The following is an 18,987-nucleotide window of genomic DNA, read 5'->3' as shown; positions in this document are numbered from 1 at the left end:
AACTCCTCTTCAGAAAAAGAATTTGGCAACATCAGTGTATAAACTGCTTTTCTCAAGGTGTAGCATTTGAAGGAGTATTTATTCAAAATTTAGAAGCATACCTCCTAAGAACACGGCCTTTCTCCAAGGGTCATTAATCATAAAGGCCCTGTCCTTTGGACTAATTAGCTACTTAGGAATACAAGTTTTAAAATTATGAATAGATACAAGGTGTGTTTGTTTAATGCAGTGTGATACATATTGTCTTCTACATATTTTTCAATTTGCCTAATAGCTTATTGGTAAGAAGATCTGTCGACTCTGGGATCATCCTATGAGTTCTAACATTATTTCACGGAACCATGTGACACGACTGCTTCAAAACTATAAGAAACAGGTGAGTCCATGTGAAAGCACAGCCAACTGTACTTTTTTGGATCTTAACTGCCCATATGGACTGAAATTGTAGTTACCAGTTACAATTTGTGCTGGTTTGGGAGAATCAACTAATACTGGAAGTGATTTCTCTTTCAGCCTTGGAATTCTATGATTGACAAGTCATCATTCAGTGTAGAATTTTTGCCTCTGAACTACTTCATTGAAATTTTGACAGATATAGAGTCATCCAGTCAAGGTAATTCACTCCTCTGTTCTCAGGGTTTTCTTGCTTTCCTCTTGACGTCAGTCATTCTCTATTCACTGCTGTATACTACTTCCCCCCCCCGCCCCAAATACCGCTCACTTACAAGTAGGTCGCTATTGCAATTGGTTTTTATTAGCAATATGCACGATTTACTACCTAGAGTAAATTATCAAGGGAATAATCACCTTTGAAATTTTTTAAGGATTTAAGGGGCTTAAAGCCCGTTTGGTTGATGGTCTTTCTTGGTGCCGAAGTTTAATACATTTTAATGACACATTTTCAGAATAAAGTGTTCTATTAAAATATAAAATAATTATGATTTCAATAAGCTGTGGGCACAAAGTTGTATATTTTCCATGGCTCCATAGTAACTCTCTCTGTTGCTTTCCCCCCAGCTGTGTATGCTTTTGAAGGACATGACAATGTGGATGCAGAATTTGTGGAGGAAGCAGCTCTGAAGCACACCACAATGCTTTTAGGCTTATAAAGGAGAAAATGCAATGGGATCTGCTTCCATATTTTAATTTTGCTCATTACCTTACTCATGCTGAGAATTCTTTAGCAATGTTTAAAATAGGTAACAAAATTCAGAATGTTGAGCCGTCTGAATTTCAGTTTGGTTCTTGTTCAAACAGAACTAAACTGCTGTACCTCATCCCAGTTTTGAACAGCGGATGAGCAGTCAAGTGTGGAGAAATAATAAACAGTCCAAGGAGGCAAGTGATAGCATAAACAATATTCTTCCTAATAGCTTAATAGGCCAAAAACTATTTCTATTGCATTCTCAAATAAAATATGCTTTAAAAACACAGCAAACAGTGCTTAGAAAAGCAAAAATTAGGTTTGTCATTGAAAATATAACAAGCAAAAAATTAAGTGTTGCATTAAGAACACTATTTGGAAAGAGGCTACTTTAAAAGAAAAAAACAAAACTGAATTTGTATTAGATCAAATCTACTATCTCCCATACAGAATAATTTGTAACATATAGTAATTTGTACATACAGTATTTAAGGTTTGTCTTTGTGTTAGTTCAGATGGAACTGTATTTAATTTTTTTTATATTTATAAAAGTTTAATTTAGTAATATCTTGTCATTAAAAAAACAAACGCTGAAAGTTTTGGCCTGACTCTTTGTTTTTTGAACATAGCCTTTTTTTCGAGCCAGGAGTCATGACTCCATGAACATGTTCCTCCAAGGGCCCCCAGGACACCTAAATACTTCTCCCGTTTTTTCTCCTTTTTCTGTTTTTGACAATGACTTCATTCTAACCCATAAATACATTTGCTGCCTGGGGTCAGCCCATAATCCTGTTTTTTCTCTCTCTTTCTCTCTTCACACTGTTTCCCCCAGTGAACTTGTGAATTTTTAATTATAAATATCGCTAACTGGTATGATAATTCAACTTCTTTCTAAAATCATTGTGTTATAAAACTGCCATTTTCTATAGAATTTCCCTTTTTGGCTAGATACTTTCTGGTCACCAAGACTCAAAATCTTAGAGCCAAATCAGCAGTGCAAAGCTGATTCTTTCTCTTGTTAAGGTCATAATCTTTCATTCCCTGCTTTCATTCATTTCTTTCATACCTGTATTGTTAAAGTATGCAGTATTTCTTTGTATTAACCACAGGGTTTATCCAGTGTTGCCTGTCAAAGGCAATCTTAAGTCATTGCTTTATAATGACTTTGCAAAGCAGTCAGACTCAAGAATGGGAATAAATTTCCCTCCAATATGGTAGGATGGGGGCTTGGAACAGATTGATTAATCAAAATAAAGGGATGTGATATTTGTCCCTGAGTTGTAAAATAAAATTCATAACTGCCACCAGTATTACATAAAGATAATTTCAGCATAATATTAAATGTAAAAGCACGGGTTTAAACTTACTTGTGTATACTTATATGTGAGAAATTATATCAGAATTAGGAAAATACACTTGAGTGAAGTACAATATAATTAGAGTAATGAAGTAAGTAGAACTGGCCTCATTTTTCTTTCCTCTCACATGTAAAGTTATAAATATTTTCATTAAGATTTTTAAAAATGTGGCATTAGAACTTATCACAAATTTATTTGCAGATAATGTGAAAAACTTGGATTTATTAGAAAGATACATTAGGGCATAATTATTTTTTTCAGCAAAAGGATTCTTATAAAAAGAATCACCATAACATTACTTTAGAAATGACGAGCTTCACTACTGCTTTTTACTTGATTTAGATTTACCGACATTAACTTCAAATGCCATTTGTTATTCAACAAAGTGAGTTATACTTCTGTGATACTTGGAGTATTTTCCTTTTCAAATGGTCATTCTATCTTTTTAAATCACATATATTGAACAGTATGTGTTTAATAATCAAAGACCACTCTGCCCATTTCTGTACTTCATTGAGAATTGATTTATTTTTATTGCATTTTTTACAACATTTGCCTACTATATATTTCTGAAATGCAGTCAATATAGAGTGAAAAAGAAATGAGCAATTCAAATATATTCTTTGACATAATTGCAGAGCAATTCTATGGCCTACTCAATATCATGTAAAATATAGTAGTTGGTATGTGTAAAAGGAAACCATGTTTTACTGTGTTGTTGATTGTGGGTTACTTATTTATCTGTAATTTTAGAACTATTATGCTCACATTTCCCAGCTCTGAGTACAAGGAAGTCCTCTCGTGGAGACGCCTGGATTGGTTCACATATTCAGATTTCAATTGGCTTTATGACAGGTTTCCTTATGTGCCTCATATTGGCTCCAGGTTCACTGGGCTTAAAAGGAGCCAAAGCACCATATGGTTTTGGCAAAGGAAGAGTGGCATCTGCTTCTGGAATGTAAGCATTTGGACGCTGCTCTGCAGTCGTGTGAACACCATTGGGCAGCTGGCGATTATCTGCTTCCACAAACTCCTGCAAAGAATGATTTTTTCCTTTTCAGTTTTCTGAAAGCTCTGAAGTCACTTCATCCTCGGGTCTCAAAAGACACACCTGAATCTGAGCAGCCTTACCTTGTGCTGGCTGATACTCCCCAAAGGGATGAGAGGGTAGGGGGGAGGTGCCACCACACACATGTGCGCACACACACACGTATGTTGCATCTCATTAGAATGGGCTGTATTGCTCACTATTCCTGGGGTTTAAGATTTTTCAAAAACTGGTGGGTCCTAAATGTACTATGTTTCAAGCTCAATATCTGTCATCAAGGACTAATTATTTCCATGTTTTTGACAAAGGCAGGACAGTGTATTTCAAATGTTACAATGGAAGAGATAAGGGGTAAAGTGGAACCAGAGGAGAAAAATGGCCAGCAGCTTGCTCTGAGCCTTAAGATCTTCAAGATCTTCTAGAAAGAGTAATCTCTTATGGCACTAAAAAGAACTCTGTGATGGAGACATGTAAATGGCAGTGGGACATCGTAGGTGAAATTGGGTATAGTTTCTAGGTGGTGTGGAAATTACAAATCAGACCCTGTGCTCAAATATTCCTAGCATGTATTTGGCATGCACCTTTTTCTTATATTAGGAAGCGAACAGTGATTCTTTTTTTTTTTTTTTTTTGTCATTTTTTCGTGACCGGCACTCAGCCAGTGAGTGCACTGGTCATTCCTATATAGGATCCGAACCCGTGGCGGGAGCGTCGCCGCGCTCCCAGCGCAGCACTCTACTGAGTGCGCCACGGGCTCGGCCCGAACAGTGATTCTTTTGAGGACATCTGCTTGACAGTCTGGATGAGTTGTGTATCCCCAGGATACAGTCTCCTCCGACAAGGGATGCCTAGTTCTAAGAATATTGAAAAGTTAAGGAGATAGATGGAAGAACTTGGTACCCAACTTGCAGGCGGAGTCAGTGAGAGACCTAGATTTAGGCCAATGGTGGGAGAAAAAAGGGGTGGCACTGAAGCTGTGATTCACACCAGGTGTAGTGCCTGCCAAAGGCTGTGGTGACCATAACGTGACTGTAGGCCTCACAGTATTCTGTGGAGGCCACAGCAGATGGGCATAGAAGAGTCAGGTGTGGTCTGAGCAGGGGTGTGAAGACAGAGATTGGAAACCTATGGATAAAGCCAGTGCCAGCCTGATCATAGCTACACTAGTCCAGAATGTAAGACTGCGGGGTGGGACTTGATGCCTGCCAAGTGTCTTCAGGGAGTATTCTGGCACTTTGTACTTATATACTTTGACTTGTTTATGTAATACCTTTTTAAAGAAACTTTCTAGTGACTGTTGGATGATGTGTGTGGTAGAGTGGGAAATGTTCCATATATCATGGGAGGATACACACCCTGAAAACAGCCCTTCCTGGCACACTTATAAATGCAGTGTAGGGGCTAACACTTACCTGAGTCTTTTCAGCAATGGCCAAGGTGTACATTTCTTCATCTCGAAGTACTTTCAGCCATTCTCTCTCTATCTCTTTATTGAGTGGCAGGCCCTTTTCTATCCTGGAATTGCAAGAGAAGATGAATTCTTCTTTCTCTCTGACTTCCTTTTGGAGTTCAATGGTCAGGGCTTGCTTCATGGACAGCTCAGCAACAAGAGCCATCATTTTTTCAGTAGCATCTTTGATTCTTTTCTGATAGCCATTCATCTGGAATTAAAGAGCCCAAGGCTTAGTCTATGTATACATTTCATGAAGACTCGAAGAAAATGGCAGGCTGTCTATAATGGTGAGGGCATTCTTGCCTGAAGAAAGGAGGGTTTAACTGAGAATTCATGGAAAGTAAGAACCACAAGAGACCTCAGAGATTGAGCCTGAAACCCTGGTTGTGTAAATAAGGATAAGGAAGAAAAGATTTTTCTAGTTGCTAAATTTCAAGGTAAATAGCACTGAGGGGAATAGGTTAGTGTTTATTAAGAAGTGAGAAGGAGAGGGGAAAGAGTGTTCGTGATGCCTAAGTTCTGGCCTATTTTGCCATGTTATGAGTTTGTCACTTATTCGGGGAAAAAGTCTAAATCTGGTAGACCGAAAAACTAAAAGTTACTCTCTGCTTATATAAGATAATGAGTAGAGGTCCTGTATCTGAAATGATTTAATGGGAACTATCACCTCAATGTGTTCGCATTGTTGCTCATAATTCCTGGGATGCCTCATTACTAGGTCAAAAGAAAGCATGAGATGAGCTGGGGAAAATTTGGTTAGTAATTTGGAATGAGAGATGTTCCTGGTGTTTTTCTTTTTAACCTTTTTATATCAACTATTTAGCATCAATAGAGTTAAAAGATAGGATTAACTGGGGAAAAAAATGATTTCAAAAGACAAGAAAGAAGAAAAAAGGGAATTGGTGGTTGCTGTAAGCTTTCTGGCTTACAGAAGGTGGAGCCTTTTCCTGTGGCCGTACCCATGGTGGGCAGCTCAGTGGCAACTCCTTCTATGTGACAACATTCATTATTTTTTCCTTCATATCGTTATTTTTTCTTCATATTGTGTTTGACTATTGACATTATATTATGTTCGTATAAGAAGGTACTTCACAAAGTTCATGGAAAGATTCATATTATCTTTTAATTCTATTTTTCCTCAAACTCTTTGAAGTATCCTCGTGTGTATTTGGCTGTAATCTGTCATCACACAAGAATGTACTCATAATGAGGACAAGGACTATTTTATTCATCATATTCCCAGTGCCTAGGACAGTGGTTGGAAAGGCACCAAACAAAACTCAAATGGAATATATTCTGAATAAAGGAATGAATGAATTCTTAGTCTATTTTATTTTTCAGTCTTTTGGACCAGTATAAATTGAGACATGAAAATGAGTTTCCAAAAAGTATACCTAACCTTGAACACCTTCCTCTCCTAATAGAGCAGACACTGGTCATATCTATACATCTGCTTAGAGAAATGTTGCTGCTAATGATTTAACTGCCTCTGAAAATGTAATAACTGACTCTTATCTAAAAAACTTTGTCTCCTTAAAGGAGTAGAGATTATAAATTTTTATGACTCTTCTACACTGAACTAATTTTTAGGAAACATATTGAATAAAAATGATTACCATTTAAGGCTTCAATGATGAAACTTTATCTTAAGGTTCATTAATCAGCCACTGCACACTTGAGTGTGTATATGTGTGTATAAACTGGCCAACCTCTCCTCCATAAAAAACGTATTTGGCTATTACTGTTTGCTCTAAGACTTAGCTGATACTTCTCATTTTCTGTTCACTTGGGAAATTTGCAAGAGGAGCCATGAGCCATCTGGGAAAAATGAGACTCGTGGAGATGTGCGTTCTTGTTGAATACCCACAAGTGGCTGGGGCAGTGGACTGAGTCCCCCCCCCCCCACATTGAATCTTAATCCCCACCGTAACTATTGAGGGTGGTATATCCTATTATGGTCATTGAAAGGTGGGGCCTTGAAGAGGTGATTAGGTTGTAGAACCATGCTATAGTGGATGGATTAATAATAGTGGTCAGGGGCTGAGGATTTTAAAAGGAGAGCACATGAGAGCTTCTCTGCTCTGCCATTTTTTGCCATGTGAGATCCCTGCATTGCTGTAAAGCTATCACCAAAGAAGAAGACCCTCACCAGATGTGTTCCCTGGACTTTGGATTTCCCAGTCTCTGAAACTGAGCAATCAATTTAACTTTCTTATAAATCACCCAGTTCCAGATATTTTGTTATAAGCAACAGAAACAGATTAATACACTGCGCCATTTATGTGCTTGACTATAATGCAACAACTTTAGTTGATATCACACATATTTCATGGATGAGGAAATTGAGTTTGAAAATCATTTATGTATCTTTCTCAAGGTCACTTGCTAATATTGGCAAGTGACAGATCTGGGATCTGAATGTCTCCTTTTTAGTTCTGTCTACTATGGGGAGATTATCATTTTAAATTGGGGTTGGGGAAATGGAGAACCAGGTATAGAACATGGAAGGTGGGGAAAGAAAAGGGAGATAAATCATTAGGATTAGCTGTGCTGGAGTCTTCCCAGCCACGTTTTGCGTTTCTCTAACATTGCTGTCGCCTTCCAGAGACTCTGCCAACAGCTTTGACAAGTCAGCCCTCAGTAAAAACTGACTTCCCCCAAAGAAAGGGAAATTCATTTTGCAAAAGGCAGGCAGGCAACATTTAAAGAAATGTCAAGACATGCTGATCCAGGCAAGGTTTATGAGCTTAAATAAGTCTTAGCACTTATTTTATGAGGAAAAGTTGTAAATTGCACAACTGCCACTGGACTGATCAGTATGTTAGGGGAAGTAGTCACAGTAGAAGTGTAAAAGCCAAATAAAAAGGGTGAAGGTGGCCTAAGATTTACAACCATTTCCTATTTAGTGTGACAGAACTCTTTCTAAAACAGGACTAATTATTCATTCAATAAATTTTTTGAGTCTAGTACATGCTAGGCATTGGAGAAACTAAGAAGAATGAGGAACAGTCGCTGCCCTCAGGAGCTCACAGTCTGGGGAGTGGGTGTTACCATTATCCATTTTCTTCTCTGCTCACCCTGTCTCTGCTAGACAGCATGCCCTTCATTCCGTGTAGATGTGTTCCTTCCTCTTTGTGTCTGCCCTCTTGCCTAGCGTGAAGGTAGCACATAGTAGGTGTTCAGTAATCATTGCTGGCGGGATCTCCAAGGGGCCATGAGCAGCCAATACTCTGGTCCCTTCATGGTGCACAATCCTGCTGCCTCTGAATCACCAACTTCCCTCCTGCTGGCTGCTCCTTTCAGCGTAGCTTCTAACAGTCCCAGCCCCACCCTGCGGCTTTGAACGTCAGTCCTGGTATCTGAAGTGTATTAAGTTAGGAAGCTCCATGTTACTGTCCTCTTCCTAGTGGGGCCAGGCAGTGGCTCTACCCCATGGTGCAACTGGCCTGGGTGTTGTGTGACTGCTGTTTTCTTTAATGGTCCCTTTCCATTTCGGGGTTCTGGCTGATTTCTACAGACCACTGGATAATGAGGCCAGTGCCTTCCATTCAAAAGAAACTAAAAAGGATTAACTTTGTGCATGAAATGCAAAGATAACAATGTTCATGTGTGAGTAGTTTCCCTGCTAAGTTAAACTTGTATACCGTCATTAAAAAGCTTAGGTTTTCTCACTATAAAGTGAATTCATTCAGGGAATAGGACTGAAACTCATTTTGGACAATTCTCTAAGAGGCATCTTTAATATTTTTATGTTTCCCTAGTCATAAGGCCTGATCTCTCTAGTGCTTCTCTCAAATCAGTCAGTGGCAAATGAGAGGTAACAAAGGAGTAGGGGCAGGTCTCAGGCAGACCTTCTTGGCTAAGAGCAGTGTGTCCTGCTTGCAGGCCTGAGTTTTGCTGCAGAGCCTGTCTGTGAGCCGGGAGACCTGTTCGTAGATGAAATCCTTCTCCAGTAATTTCTCCTCCTTCTTGGCCAGTTGTACTTCCAGCTACAGTTGAAAACAATTTCAATGGGAAGAAAAAAAAAAATCATGTAAGACAAAAACTTTTCTAATTAGAGCACTATCTTTCCCCCTTATGCAGTGGAGACACATTGCTTTCTCAGTTGCCAAAATACCTCTGGAAAGTGTTTAGAGCTGGGCTAAGTCAAGACTTCTCCTGCCCCAACCCCCTCTGAATGGCTCTGGGGGTTTGTCCCCTGTGATAGAGTATAGCCCTCCCAGCTCTACCTAGTGTCCAAGTTGCCATTCTTCTGATATGTTCCCATCAGAAAGACTAATCCACTCAAGGTGCCAAAATTGCTCATTCAAGCCATGAGAGTGCCCTTGGAATCTTGAAACCACTGTCTTTTGACTTCTTTTGACAAAAGTCTAAATCAAGCTTAGAATTTGTTACTAGATTACAATGAAAGGACTATGTTAGTGGCTAGAATAATGAATGATAGGTCTGTGAGCATAACAGGAAAGAGTACCACAGTGAGTGGTATGGCGTCTGTGAAACTTTATCAGCAAGGGACTAACAGATGCAGTTTTAAGCAAGAACGTTTACCTCGTCTAACTTTTTGATCATTTCTTTTTCAGTCATATCTTTCCCTGGAAGGAAGCGGGTTCTGTTCTTACCCTCGGGATTTACAAACTGTTTCTCCAGGTCTTTTATTCTGTCTGTGCACTGTGAAAACTATTAAAGAAGAAAGAAACGTTAACTTTAATTCTCTACCTGTGTAATCTCAGGCAAATTATTTATCTTCTCTGAACCTTAGTTTCCTCAATTGTCAAACGGGAAGAAAAGGCCTAATTTCGTGGGGCTGATCTATTGAATGAGATAATATAAAGTGCTTTACAACATGTCTGGGTTATAGAATTTCAAGATTTTAATTTATGCTTCTCCCTACAAAAAGAATTTTATTTATTTATTTATTTATTTATTTATTTATTTGTCTTTTTTTGTGACCGGCCGCACCGCGCTCAGCCAGTGAGCGCACCGGCCATCCCTAAGTAGGATCCGAACCAGCGGGCTGGAGCGCTGCTGCGCTCCCAGTGCACTCTCCCGAGTGTGCCACGGGGTCTGCCCCAAAAAGAATTTTAAATCACATAATTTTTTTCTTTTCCTCTCTTGCTACACTCATTAATTGCCCTTAATATAGCATTGAAGTATATATATATGTCTGAACAAGTATTTGTTGTATTTGTTATTAACAACACTTAATATTCCCTTTTCTTAATTAAGAAACTAAGAAACAAAATATGGTGCTTGCTTATAAAAGGGATGCTTTGTTTTTATTTCCTCATTGCCATTTGAGGAAAAACTGTTTATTTTTTCTGTACAAAATAGTGTTCTTGTGTCCTAAAACATAAAATAGTTCATGTGACTTCTAAGATCCCTAAAATGGAGATATTATTACAGGAACCAGGAGAATGACTCATGATAATCCTTGGATTAGGCTGTTGGACAATTAAACTGTTTCAAACAATTGGAAAAAAAAATGCAAATCTTAACAGGATTCTGAAAATGATGAAAAAAAAGGGGAAGACTTAAAAACAAACACTGCAGCTGTAACAAATAACAGGACATGGCAGGGATCCAGCGCTGCAAGACAGAGTAAAAAAGTGGCTTGCCTGAAGCTAGAAATTTCATATCATGTCCTTCAAGGGCACATGTGATTAGTGCTGAGTAGACAAATAATTAAATGCAGTTTGAAGACTAATTCAACTGTTCTTAAGCTTAGAACTAACTCTGGTAGAACAGGTAACTGATAACACATAGCCTACATGTCTCAATCCATATGCAGTCAAAATGGTAAAGGCTCACCATCAGGCAGAATGTGCAGTGTCATTAAATGTACAACGTTTCCCTTGGGTAAAATCAAATTCATTTTTCACACTGGATAACTGGTTTTATATAAAGAAATGCCAAACATTTTTTCCTAAGAACAATTATTTTATCCATTGAATGGAAGTATTGATTTCCAATCGACACAAAGAATATGTTTACATAACAGGAAATTGTTCTGCTGGGCATCTTGATAGTTTAAGATGGGTAAAAACGGACCTGAAGCTGAGTTTTGGGAAGAGCTGGAGAGAGCCAAACTATTCTGCAAAGTGGAGTGAGACAAGTATGGAGTCTCAGGGCAGTCTGGGATGGGGAGAGCGACGGGAGGTGAAAAATGGAAAGACAAGTCAGTGAAATCGAGCTAAGTGGGGTGCTGTGTGGAAGAGCACCTGGGGGGACTGCAGTGATGGAAAAGCCCCAAAGAACTCTGAAGGGCATGGATGTCTGATATTTAATTTGAAGTTTTTTGCATTTCTGTAATGTAACCCCATACACTATTGCCCCAAATCTTCAATAAAGTCTGTTTACAGAGAAAGGCCCTGCATGAATGGTCTTGTGTAGATGTAGACCAAGGAAGGAGTGAGTCCCAAGTCTGCCCTGATGTGGTGCAGAAGTGGAAGAGGCACCATGTGTGTAGCCTGATGAGAGAATCCCCCAAATGAACCATTTGTTGGAGCAGGAGTCAGAGCCACAGGAATCCTGGGGAGGCTATGAGGGGGTATAGGGGGACATTCTGGCCAATCGATCTAAATCTGGGCTATGCTTATTAAAGAAACTAATAAGTGGTAAGTGGGAGAACTTACCACTAAAAAACACCAAACACTGGAATCAGAATTTTGGCATTTTTGTGCAAACTGAAAGATGCTATCATGTACTTATTGTATATACATCCAAATGGTACAAAATATGAAAGACCCATCATCTAGTTCCATGTAGTCCTCTAAATCTCTTTTGCATAAGACCCAAAACTCTGTCCACACCATGAGCTAATCAAAAACATTTTCTTGTACACCTAGAAAAAGACTGGAAAGATCTCTCCCAGATTTTTGGTAATTTTAATAGTAATTATACCTTGGGGATTGAATTTTATTTTCTTTAGAATTTTTGGTACTTTTCTAAAACTTCATTAGCTGAACATGTCTCAACTTTATAATTAGAAAAAAATCCAAAAGCAAACCTGACACTTTAGAAAACATGTTATGAGTTAGAATTTGTTCCTGGTACATTGAGTGAATGGGGAAAAGTATAGGCCACATATTTTTTAGCTTAATTTTTTCTTCTATTTTCACTAAGAAAACTCTGTTACATGTGAAAAAAGTAGCTTTATATTTGTTTTATCTTTTGCTATTTCATGTTTAAGTTTTTTGGCTTTATTCCACTTTAAAAAGGCCATGTCAGAGGCAAGGTTACTAAGTTATAGGGATCTACAAGGTCAATAGTAATCTAATTATATGTGATTGCCAATTAATAAGCAATTAATCTCAAGGCAATCTCTTGCTCCAGAGGACAAGAGTATCAAAAACAAGAGCTAGATGGTCTCCAAGGTCTTTCCAGCAAGCATCAACAACGTAATTATGCTGGGGATAGAGAGAGCTTAGATTACTGATATTTTGAGCAATGAGGAAGCTAGCTAGAGGTAAGTCCTGGGAGGGTCTAAATTCCAAGAAAGGCAGAAGATGCTTCATGAGAAAAGACAATCTAGTTCAGATGCCTGAAGCACAAATTCCATCTCATAGCAGCGTTCAAAGGCATTTTTTTAAGCAAGGTATATAACTCATGGGTTCTAATAGGTACTAAGAATAGATTTACATGCAAGAACTCCTACAACCTATGAATTAACAAAGGAGGAAAAGAAAAGCAAATGGCCCAAGGACATTTCCCATGACCACTCTCCACCTGGATCTGGAGCACAGCTAGGTCGGCATCCAGGGACCTCTTGGCTGGCAGTAATTTCTGGGTCACTCGAATCTGTCTTTGCTTCTCAGCAATTTTCAGTTTCAAGAATCGGATCTTTTCTTCCATGACATGTGTTTCAATTTCTCCACTTAGTTTCATCTTCTCTTGGATATTTATTTTTTCATAAAAAATACACACTTCCTCTTCCCGTTCTATCAGCTGAACGCCACTGTGGTCAAATTCAGAGGCAGAGGCTAAGTGGGTGTTAAAACCACTATTTTACTAGTCATTGTGGTTCTCTTTGGCTTTGAGTGCAAAAATATACATCAGTACAGTATAATCAGAAGACAACAGATATTTACTAATGGCTTTTTAGTTAAACTTTGGATTTTTCTGGGACTGGGGGGTGATTTAGCATCTCTCCTCTGAGGCCGACCATGTGGTTGGCTGGCCACAGTGTCTCTGAAAGTCCCAAAGGTTTTCCTGAGGTGGGAAAGAATTTGTTCCTAATGCATGAACAAAGTGATTTCATAGTCTGATTTTTTGCAGCCCCTATTCCTGGGCCAGACTTGCCAACTAAGGCCTGGCCCACAGGCAGGGGGCCAGGGAATGTGTTTCTGAATAGATACGGTGCCAGGCCCATCAGGTTCTTTTAAAATTGAATATTTCTGATGCTAATTTCCCCATAAACAGGCAAAAATCTGTCCTTTATAATCATGCTGGGGGAAGATCCCCTCCTTGAGAGGAGAATACAGGAAGCAGAGTAAGAATTTTCTACCTCCAGCAGCTCTGGTTTGCAAGACTGATCATGTCCCACAGATCTGACAAGGGCCTGGGAGCACACTGTTTGCCCAAATGTTTTGGTTTTGGCCAGGAGCCAAATAGGATTTTTTCCCCCAGAGAAAATGTGCTGTTCTTCAAAGGACCTAAATGTCTTCCCCCACACCGTGCATGTCCATTATTCCAGAGTTACACCTTGTGTTGCATCTGTGACTCTCCCTCAAAACGTGAGGACGTGGTTGTACTTGGCTAATCTTAGCTCTATATTTTGTCTCATTTCCTTTGCAAAGACTTTTCTCATGATCAAATTCTCCTGACAACAGAAGCCAGGAGCAATGTTTCACCACCTTTTTGTACTATCAGGGTCTAGCACTCCAATGCCCTACACAGAAGAGCATGCAATCAGAGTCTGATGAAAAAACTCTGATACCACATGTCATTATGACAGGGCTCTACAGCCTCACATTCCAGTTTCTCAGAGCACAAGAAAGTTGGGGAAACTGCTAAAATAGTAAATTGATTAATGACATAATTACAGCTTGGAAGAAATAATGCTACTCCTAAAGGTCTTATTTACTTGCTGAGAAAATGGACTGGGAGAATGGCCTAAATATCATAAGACCAAACATGCCACAACAATAGATACAAGTTCCAAAAAATTATTTATCGATTATGCTGAAAGAATTTGATGTTATCAGAGGCATCCCGATTGGTAGCCTGGGAAAGAACTTTGATCCTCAAGTGAGCAACTTCCCAAACTCTCCTCTTTTCCTGTTTCTCTTAGGAGTACAGCATTTCTTATTTTCAGGAGAAATACACAGCCCTCTCCGCTCCAAAGTCTCATCAAACCCTAATGTCATATGTCTCTCATCACTCATTTTCAAGTCTAGGCAGAAAAAAGGGTGACTTTTAAAAATTGCCATTGTAGACCTCTATATTTCCAGAATCAAAATATTCTACCAAACAACAACAACAAACCCCAATGATAAACATCACCTTATATTCTAAAGCCTAGTTCAATAATATATAGAGGGGAAAAACAGCTTTCAATATTTTGAAAACTAGTAAAAGTGGAAGTTTCAGAAATAGTACAGAAGCATTCATTTAATCTAGAAAATGTATATAAAGTGATACAATACATTAAGGGTTCTTCATTTTTACTAAACACATAACAGGAGGAAACTACTTTTATAACACCAGAATTTTGCTTCACATGATAAAGGAACATTTCAGAAAGGTTCTTCCCTAGTCACAAGGACCCCTTTTAGTAATGCCAGTACTTGAAAATAACTTGATCTCTACTGCCTAAAAGGATTACTTATGAGACTGTGGATTTTCACGAAGGGCGACATTTCTAAATTGGATCCTTTGGTGCCCTGTTCTCACGCTAGGTTCCTGGTTCTTACCTTTCATTTCGATGCTGAACAGCTTTTTCATATCTTTTGCGAAGCTGCACCATCTCCTCTTCGATCATTGTGATCATATTGGCGAGCCTGTCAATGTTATTTAACTGGATTTCCTTCTTCTCTTTCATTTCCTGAAGTTTTGATACAATTTTGCACACATCGTTTTGCATTGTCTCTCTGATGGTAATGTTGTTGGCATGTTTCAGCATGGAATTTTGTAGCTTTCTTTTAAAATAATGGAACAATGGGTAAGATTATAATTTCCTTTAGTTTCTTTAAAAACAACGAAGACTTCTGAAACAGGAGAACTATCAAAGTAGCTCTTGCTTTAGTGTGCCCCTTTAGATGACAGTAGTAGTAGTAATACTCAACATATGATACTTGAGAACTTTTTGTAATCTTCCCAGGTTTCAGATACTCCCTCCAGATTAGATGTCCAGATTTGGACATCTTTCCTTTGTGTTTCACAGTTCTGCTGCCCCTCTCTATGAAAGCAAGAGACTGTAGGCATTCATTTCCTGCTCTGTCATCCTCAGGAGACTGTGCTCTTTGGAGAACAGAGATGATTATATCAGATCTGTGGATTGATTGAATTGTGTCCCCGAAGTCCATATATTAGAAGCTTAATTCCCACTGTAACTGTTGAAGGTGGAAAGTCCTATTATGATAATTGAAAGGTGAGGCCTTGAAGAGGTGATCAGATTGTAGGACCATGCCATAGTGAATGAATTAATAATGATGGTCAGGGGTGTGGTTCTGAGGGCTTTAAAAGGACAGCACATGAGAAGATCTCTCTCTCTATTCAGCCATTTTCTGCCATGTGAGACCCCTGCATTGCTGTAAAGCCATCACCAAAGAAAACCTTCACCAGATGTGTTCCCTGGACTTTAAACTTCTAGCCTCTGAAACTGTAAGCAGTAAATTTTGTTTTCTTACAAAGTACCCAGTTCCAGTTATTTTGTTATAAGCAACAGAAATGGACTAATACAATCATATAATGCCCACTGGACCTAGGGTGGTGTCTGACTCAGTGTAGGGTCAAAATAAATGCTGAATGAACGCATGACCTCTATAAATGGTATTTTACTTTTGTGATGAATGAGAACCTGGTTAGGAAATTATATTTTCTTTAGCTCCTTCCTTCCCCAAATGAGGCCGTTTTGTAATATCTTTACTAAAGGAAACCAGGCAATAATGGTCACCAGAAAAAGTTCAGGTTGTATAGACTCAGTAGATAAGAGAGTAACATAGGTGAAAGTGTCCAGCATATCTTGGCACATGGTAAATAATAAACTAAAAAACCAGGTAATTGCCAGACACTCTTCTGAGTGTTTCTTCATGGATTAGTTTATTTAATAATAAAAAGTCCTACAAAATAAGCACTATTTTTGTGGATTAAGGAAAGTGATTCCAGAGAGGTAAGGTAGCTTGCTCAAGGTCACACAGCTAGTAAGTGGCAGGGCCAGGATATGAGTCTAGAGAGCCACCTCTCTTAACTACTCTGCTGTATTACCTACCACAAGCACATTAGATGCTTTATGTCTACGACCAAGGCATGCTGGTAAATAAACAACTTGATTGTCTTCTAACTTCAAATGCAAATTGTTAGATTTGCACTTCTTTCTAATCAAGGGAATGAAAGTCATCATAGTAGGCATAGCTAAATATAAAAGTTTTTCATGCATTTAAAAACTATGGCTCCCAAATATAAGAAATTGTGTTCAGATGCTTAGATTATCTTCTATAAAACAAAATGTTCGAACAGAGGCTTTTCCAGCTCTCTAAAAGATTATTTTCTATTTTATTATCCCCACGATGTTCTAGAGTTCAAATGAATCAGAAGACAGGCTTTTGAAAGGGCAATAGTTATTACAGTATAACACTTACCTTTCTTGAGTAACTGCACTATTTCTTAAAATTTCAAGTTCATTTAATGACATTTTATGCCTTTCTTTTATTTCATTTACTTTCTGGTGAGCTTTGTGAAGTAAGTTAACAAATTTGTTTCTTTCATTTCGAACAGTGTCATACAGTTTAGCAAACTCTCTGAGTCTGTGAAAATGCAAAGTGTTTTGAAACTTGTGAAATAAAAATCAGGATTTTCCCCCACCTTACTAGATAAATCATCACATAATTCTTTTACCTCCGATGAATTTCACGTTTTTTCTTCCTGTGTATCCTAATTTCAAGATCCTTTGCTTTGATTTCCTTAACAATGTTGGTATACTTTTTCTGAAATATAAACAATGTGTGTGAAATAAACAACAACATATGAATACTCTCAGCTTCACCCCTCATCATTCCCATTCATTAAGGAAAATTCTGTCTTGGCCTGCTGGGTTGTACAGATCAGGATGAGAGGTAAAGAGGAGATATGAAAATTGCCTGGCCAGCTGAGCTGATTCACATCAGCTAGGATAAAGGGCTACTTATAAAAGAGAAAGAATGAGAGAGTCTGGGTCTGCGGAAAAGTGGGAGGAATTTTTGAGAGAGAGGATGGGTGAGTGTGGAGTTTATGGAAGACGGATGAGGGAAGCAGGTTTGTAGTAAGTTTTGATAAATGTTATGAATTGAACCCTCTGTGGTACTTTATGAGAGACTGAAGTAATGATTTCAAAGTGCTTTTCCATTCCTTGGTATGTTGGGTGTGCCTTCCTACACAACAAAGCCCCATGCTGAGACCAGCTGGACAGCGGTGTTACACAGATTACACACGAGTATTTTAAAAGAAAGCAGTTCTATTTCTAAAGTCCTAAAGATATACCTAAATACACTAGTTGTGCTTTTAAAATTTGAAGACACTGAGGTCTTCATCTATGATAAAAAAACGTCTTCAGAGATGAAGCATTTGCTGCCAGAAACCAGAGGAAACAGTTTCTGTCAGCCTTCTCTCAGGGCCTGGGGGCACAAAACCCATCTGGCTGAGCAATTCAAAAGAAACTAGCCATCAGAGCTAAGACTGATATGTAGCTGTTTTATTTATGCTGTTCTCAGTGAAAGAGGGAGTCAGGAAGAAACGGATATTTAAGTAACCGTATATGTGAAGAATAAAACAGATACAAAAATGTAGGGTCATCTACTCTGTCTCGGGGGTGATAGCAACAGTAGTTTTTCCCTTGACCCTTTATCTTTTTTTAGGGTATGGATGAATATAAAATAAGACTGACTGCCTTCTTATGGAAATTACAGCTAATTATAGGTAATGTTTAACAGACTAATTCCCAATGCTAAGAATTCTCAAAAGAATAAACAATACAAGGGTACTTCAAAAAGTTCTAGGAAAAAATAGAATTAAAAGATAATATGAATCCTTCCATGAACTTTTTGGAAGACTTTCATGTTTTGTCGATTTCCATATCTCAAGAGGAAGAATTGTCTTGTGCTTTTTTTTTTTTTTTTTTTTTTTTTTCATGACCGGCACTCAGCCAGTGAGTGCACCGGTCAGTCCTATATAGGATCCGAACCCGCGGCGGGAGCGTCGCCGCGCTCCCAGCGCAGCACTCTACCAAGTGCGCCACGGGCTTGGCCCTGTCTTGTGCTTTAATATGAATTATCTCATTTAATAATGAGGTGTGGTCTACATAGATTAGTCACACATAGATAACGATTGTATCAGTTTTTGAGATTAACTGAAAATTGTCTAATTCATAAAACAGATCAGTGTTTCTTATAATGAATAAGTATTCCCCTACTGTTTCTAAAATTGCTAAAGAGAAAAGAGAGGAAGTTTATAATTGGGAAAAACTCACAAGAGTGGACTCTTCCCAGCCAAAACCAGGTTGTTTTGAAAACTGTTCCAGACCAGCACCATTCCAGGCCCTGACCTTAGTCAAGAGTCCTCCTCTCCGCTCTCTCCCCTCCTCCCCTCTGCCACCCTGTTCTCTGCTGCCTTTCTTTCCTCCATTCCTCCCTGACCATCACTTTTCCCATCTTTACTCTAGCAAAACCCAACTATCCCATGACCTCTTCTGGACTTCCTGCAGGCTTCTTGTTGGAGTCCAAACTGTTGAACATGGGTTAAGGGACCTTCACCATCCGACCTTCCCTGCTCAGTGGTCTCCCTATTTGACATC

General features: G+C 38.7%; 2 protein-coding genes across 3 annotated transcripts in view; one reads left to right on the top strand and one right to left on the bottom strand.

Moving 5' to 3' along the window:
• The window catches only part of GSAP (gamma-secretase activating protein), an 85,531-nt gene extending 83,901 nt beyond the window's left edge, over window positions 1-1,630 (top strand). The window contains exons 28-30 of one of the 2 annotated variants that reach the window (XM_063099440.1): window positions 275-376; window positions 514-613; window positions 1,018-1,630. In XM_063099440.1, coding sequence (XP_062955510.1) covers window positions 275-376; window positions 514-613; window positions 1,018-1,109 — 294 coding nt within the window. In that variant the 3' untranslated portion in view covers window positions 1,110-1,630. The remainder of the gene's footprint in view (window positions 1-274; window positions 377-513; window positions 614-1,017) is intronic. The other variant, XM_063099439.1, reaches the window with a different exon arrangement.
• A 1,701-nt stretch (window positions 1,631-3,331) lies between these two features.
• The window catches only part of CCDC146 (coiled-coil domain containing 146), a 102,392-nt gene continuing 86,736 nt past the window's right edge, over window positions 3,332-18,987 (bottom strand). Inside the window, exons 11-18 of the mRNA XM_063098557.1 lie at window positions 17,058-17,146; window positions 16,802-16,966; window positions 14,915-15,139; window positions 12,729-12,957; window positions 9,552-9,680; window positions 8,855-8,992; window positions 4,963-5,211; window positions 3,332-3,535 (exon numbers count right to left, since the gene is read on the bottom strand). Of these exons, the coding sequence (XP_062954627.1) occupies window positions 3,332-3,535; window positions 4,963-5,211; window positions 8,855-8,992; window positions 9,552-9,680; window positions 12,729-12,957; window positions 14,915-15,139; window positions 16,802-16,966; window positions 17,058-17,146 (1,428 nt within the window). The remainder of the gene's footprint in view (window positions 3,536-4,962; window positions 5,212-8,854; window positions 8,993-9,551; window positions 9,681-12,728; window positions 12,958-14,914; window positions 15,140-16,801; window positions 16,967-17,057; window positions 17,147-18,987) is intronic.

This window comes from Cynocephalus volans, chromosome 6 (assembly GCF_027409185.1).
Source record: "Cynocephalus volans isolate mCynVol1 chromosome 6, mCynVol1.pri, whole genome shotgun sequence".
NCBI lineage: Eukaryota > Metazoa > Chordata > Mammalia > Dermoptera > Cynocephalidae > Cynocephalus > Cynocephalus volans.
The sequence above is the reverse complement of the archived record's forward strand: the minus strand, read 5'-3'. Positions and strand labels throughout refer to the sequence as shown.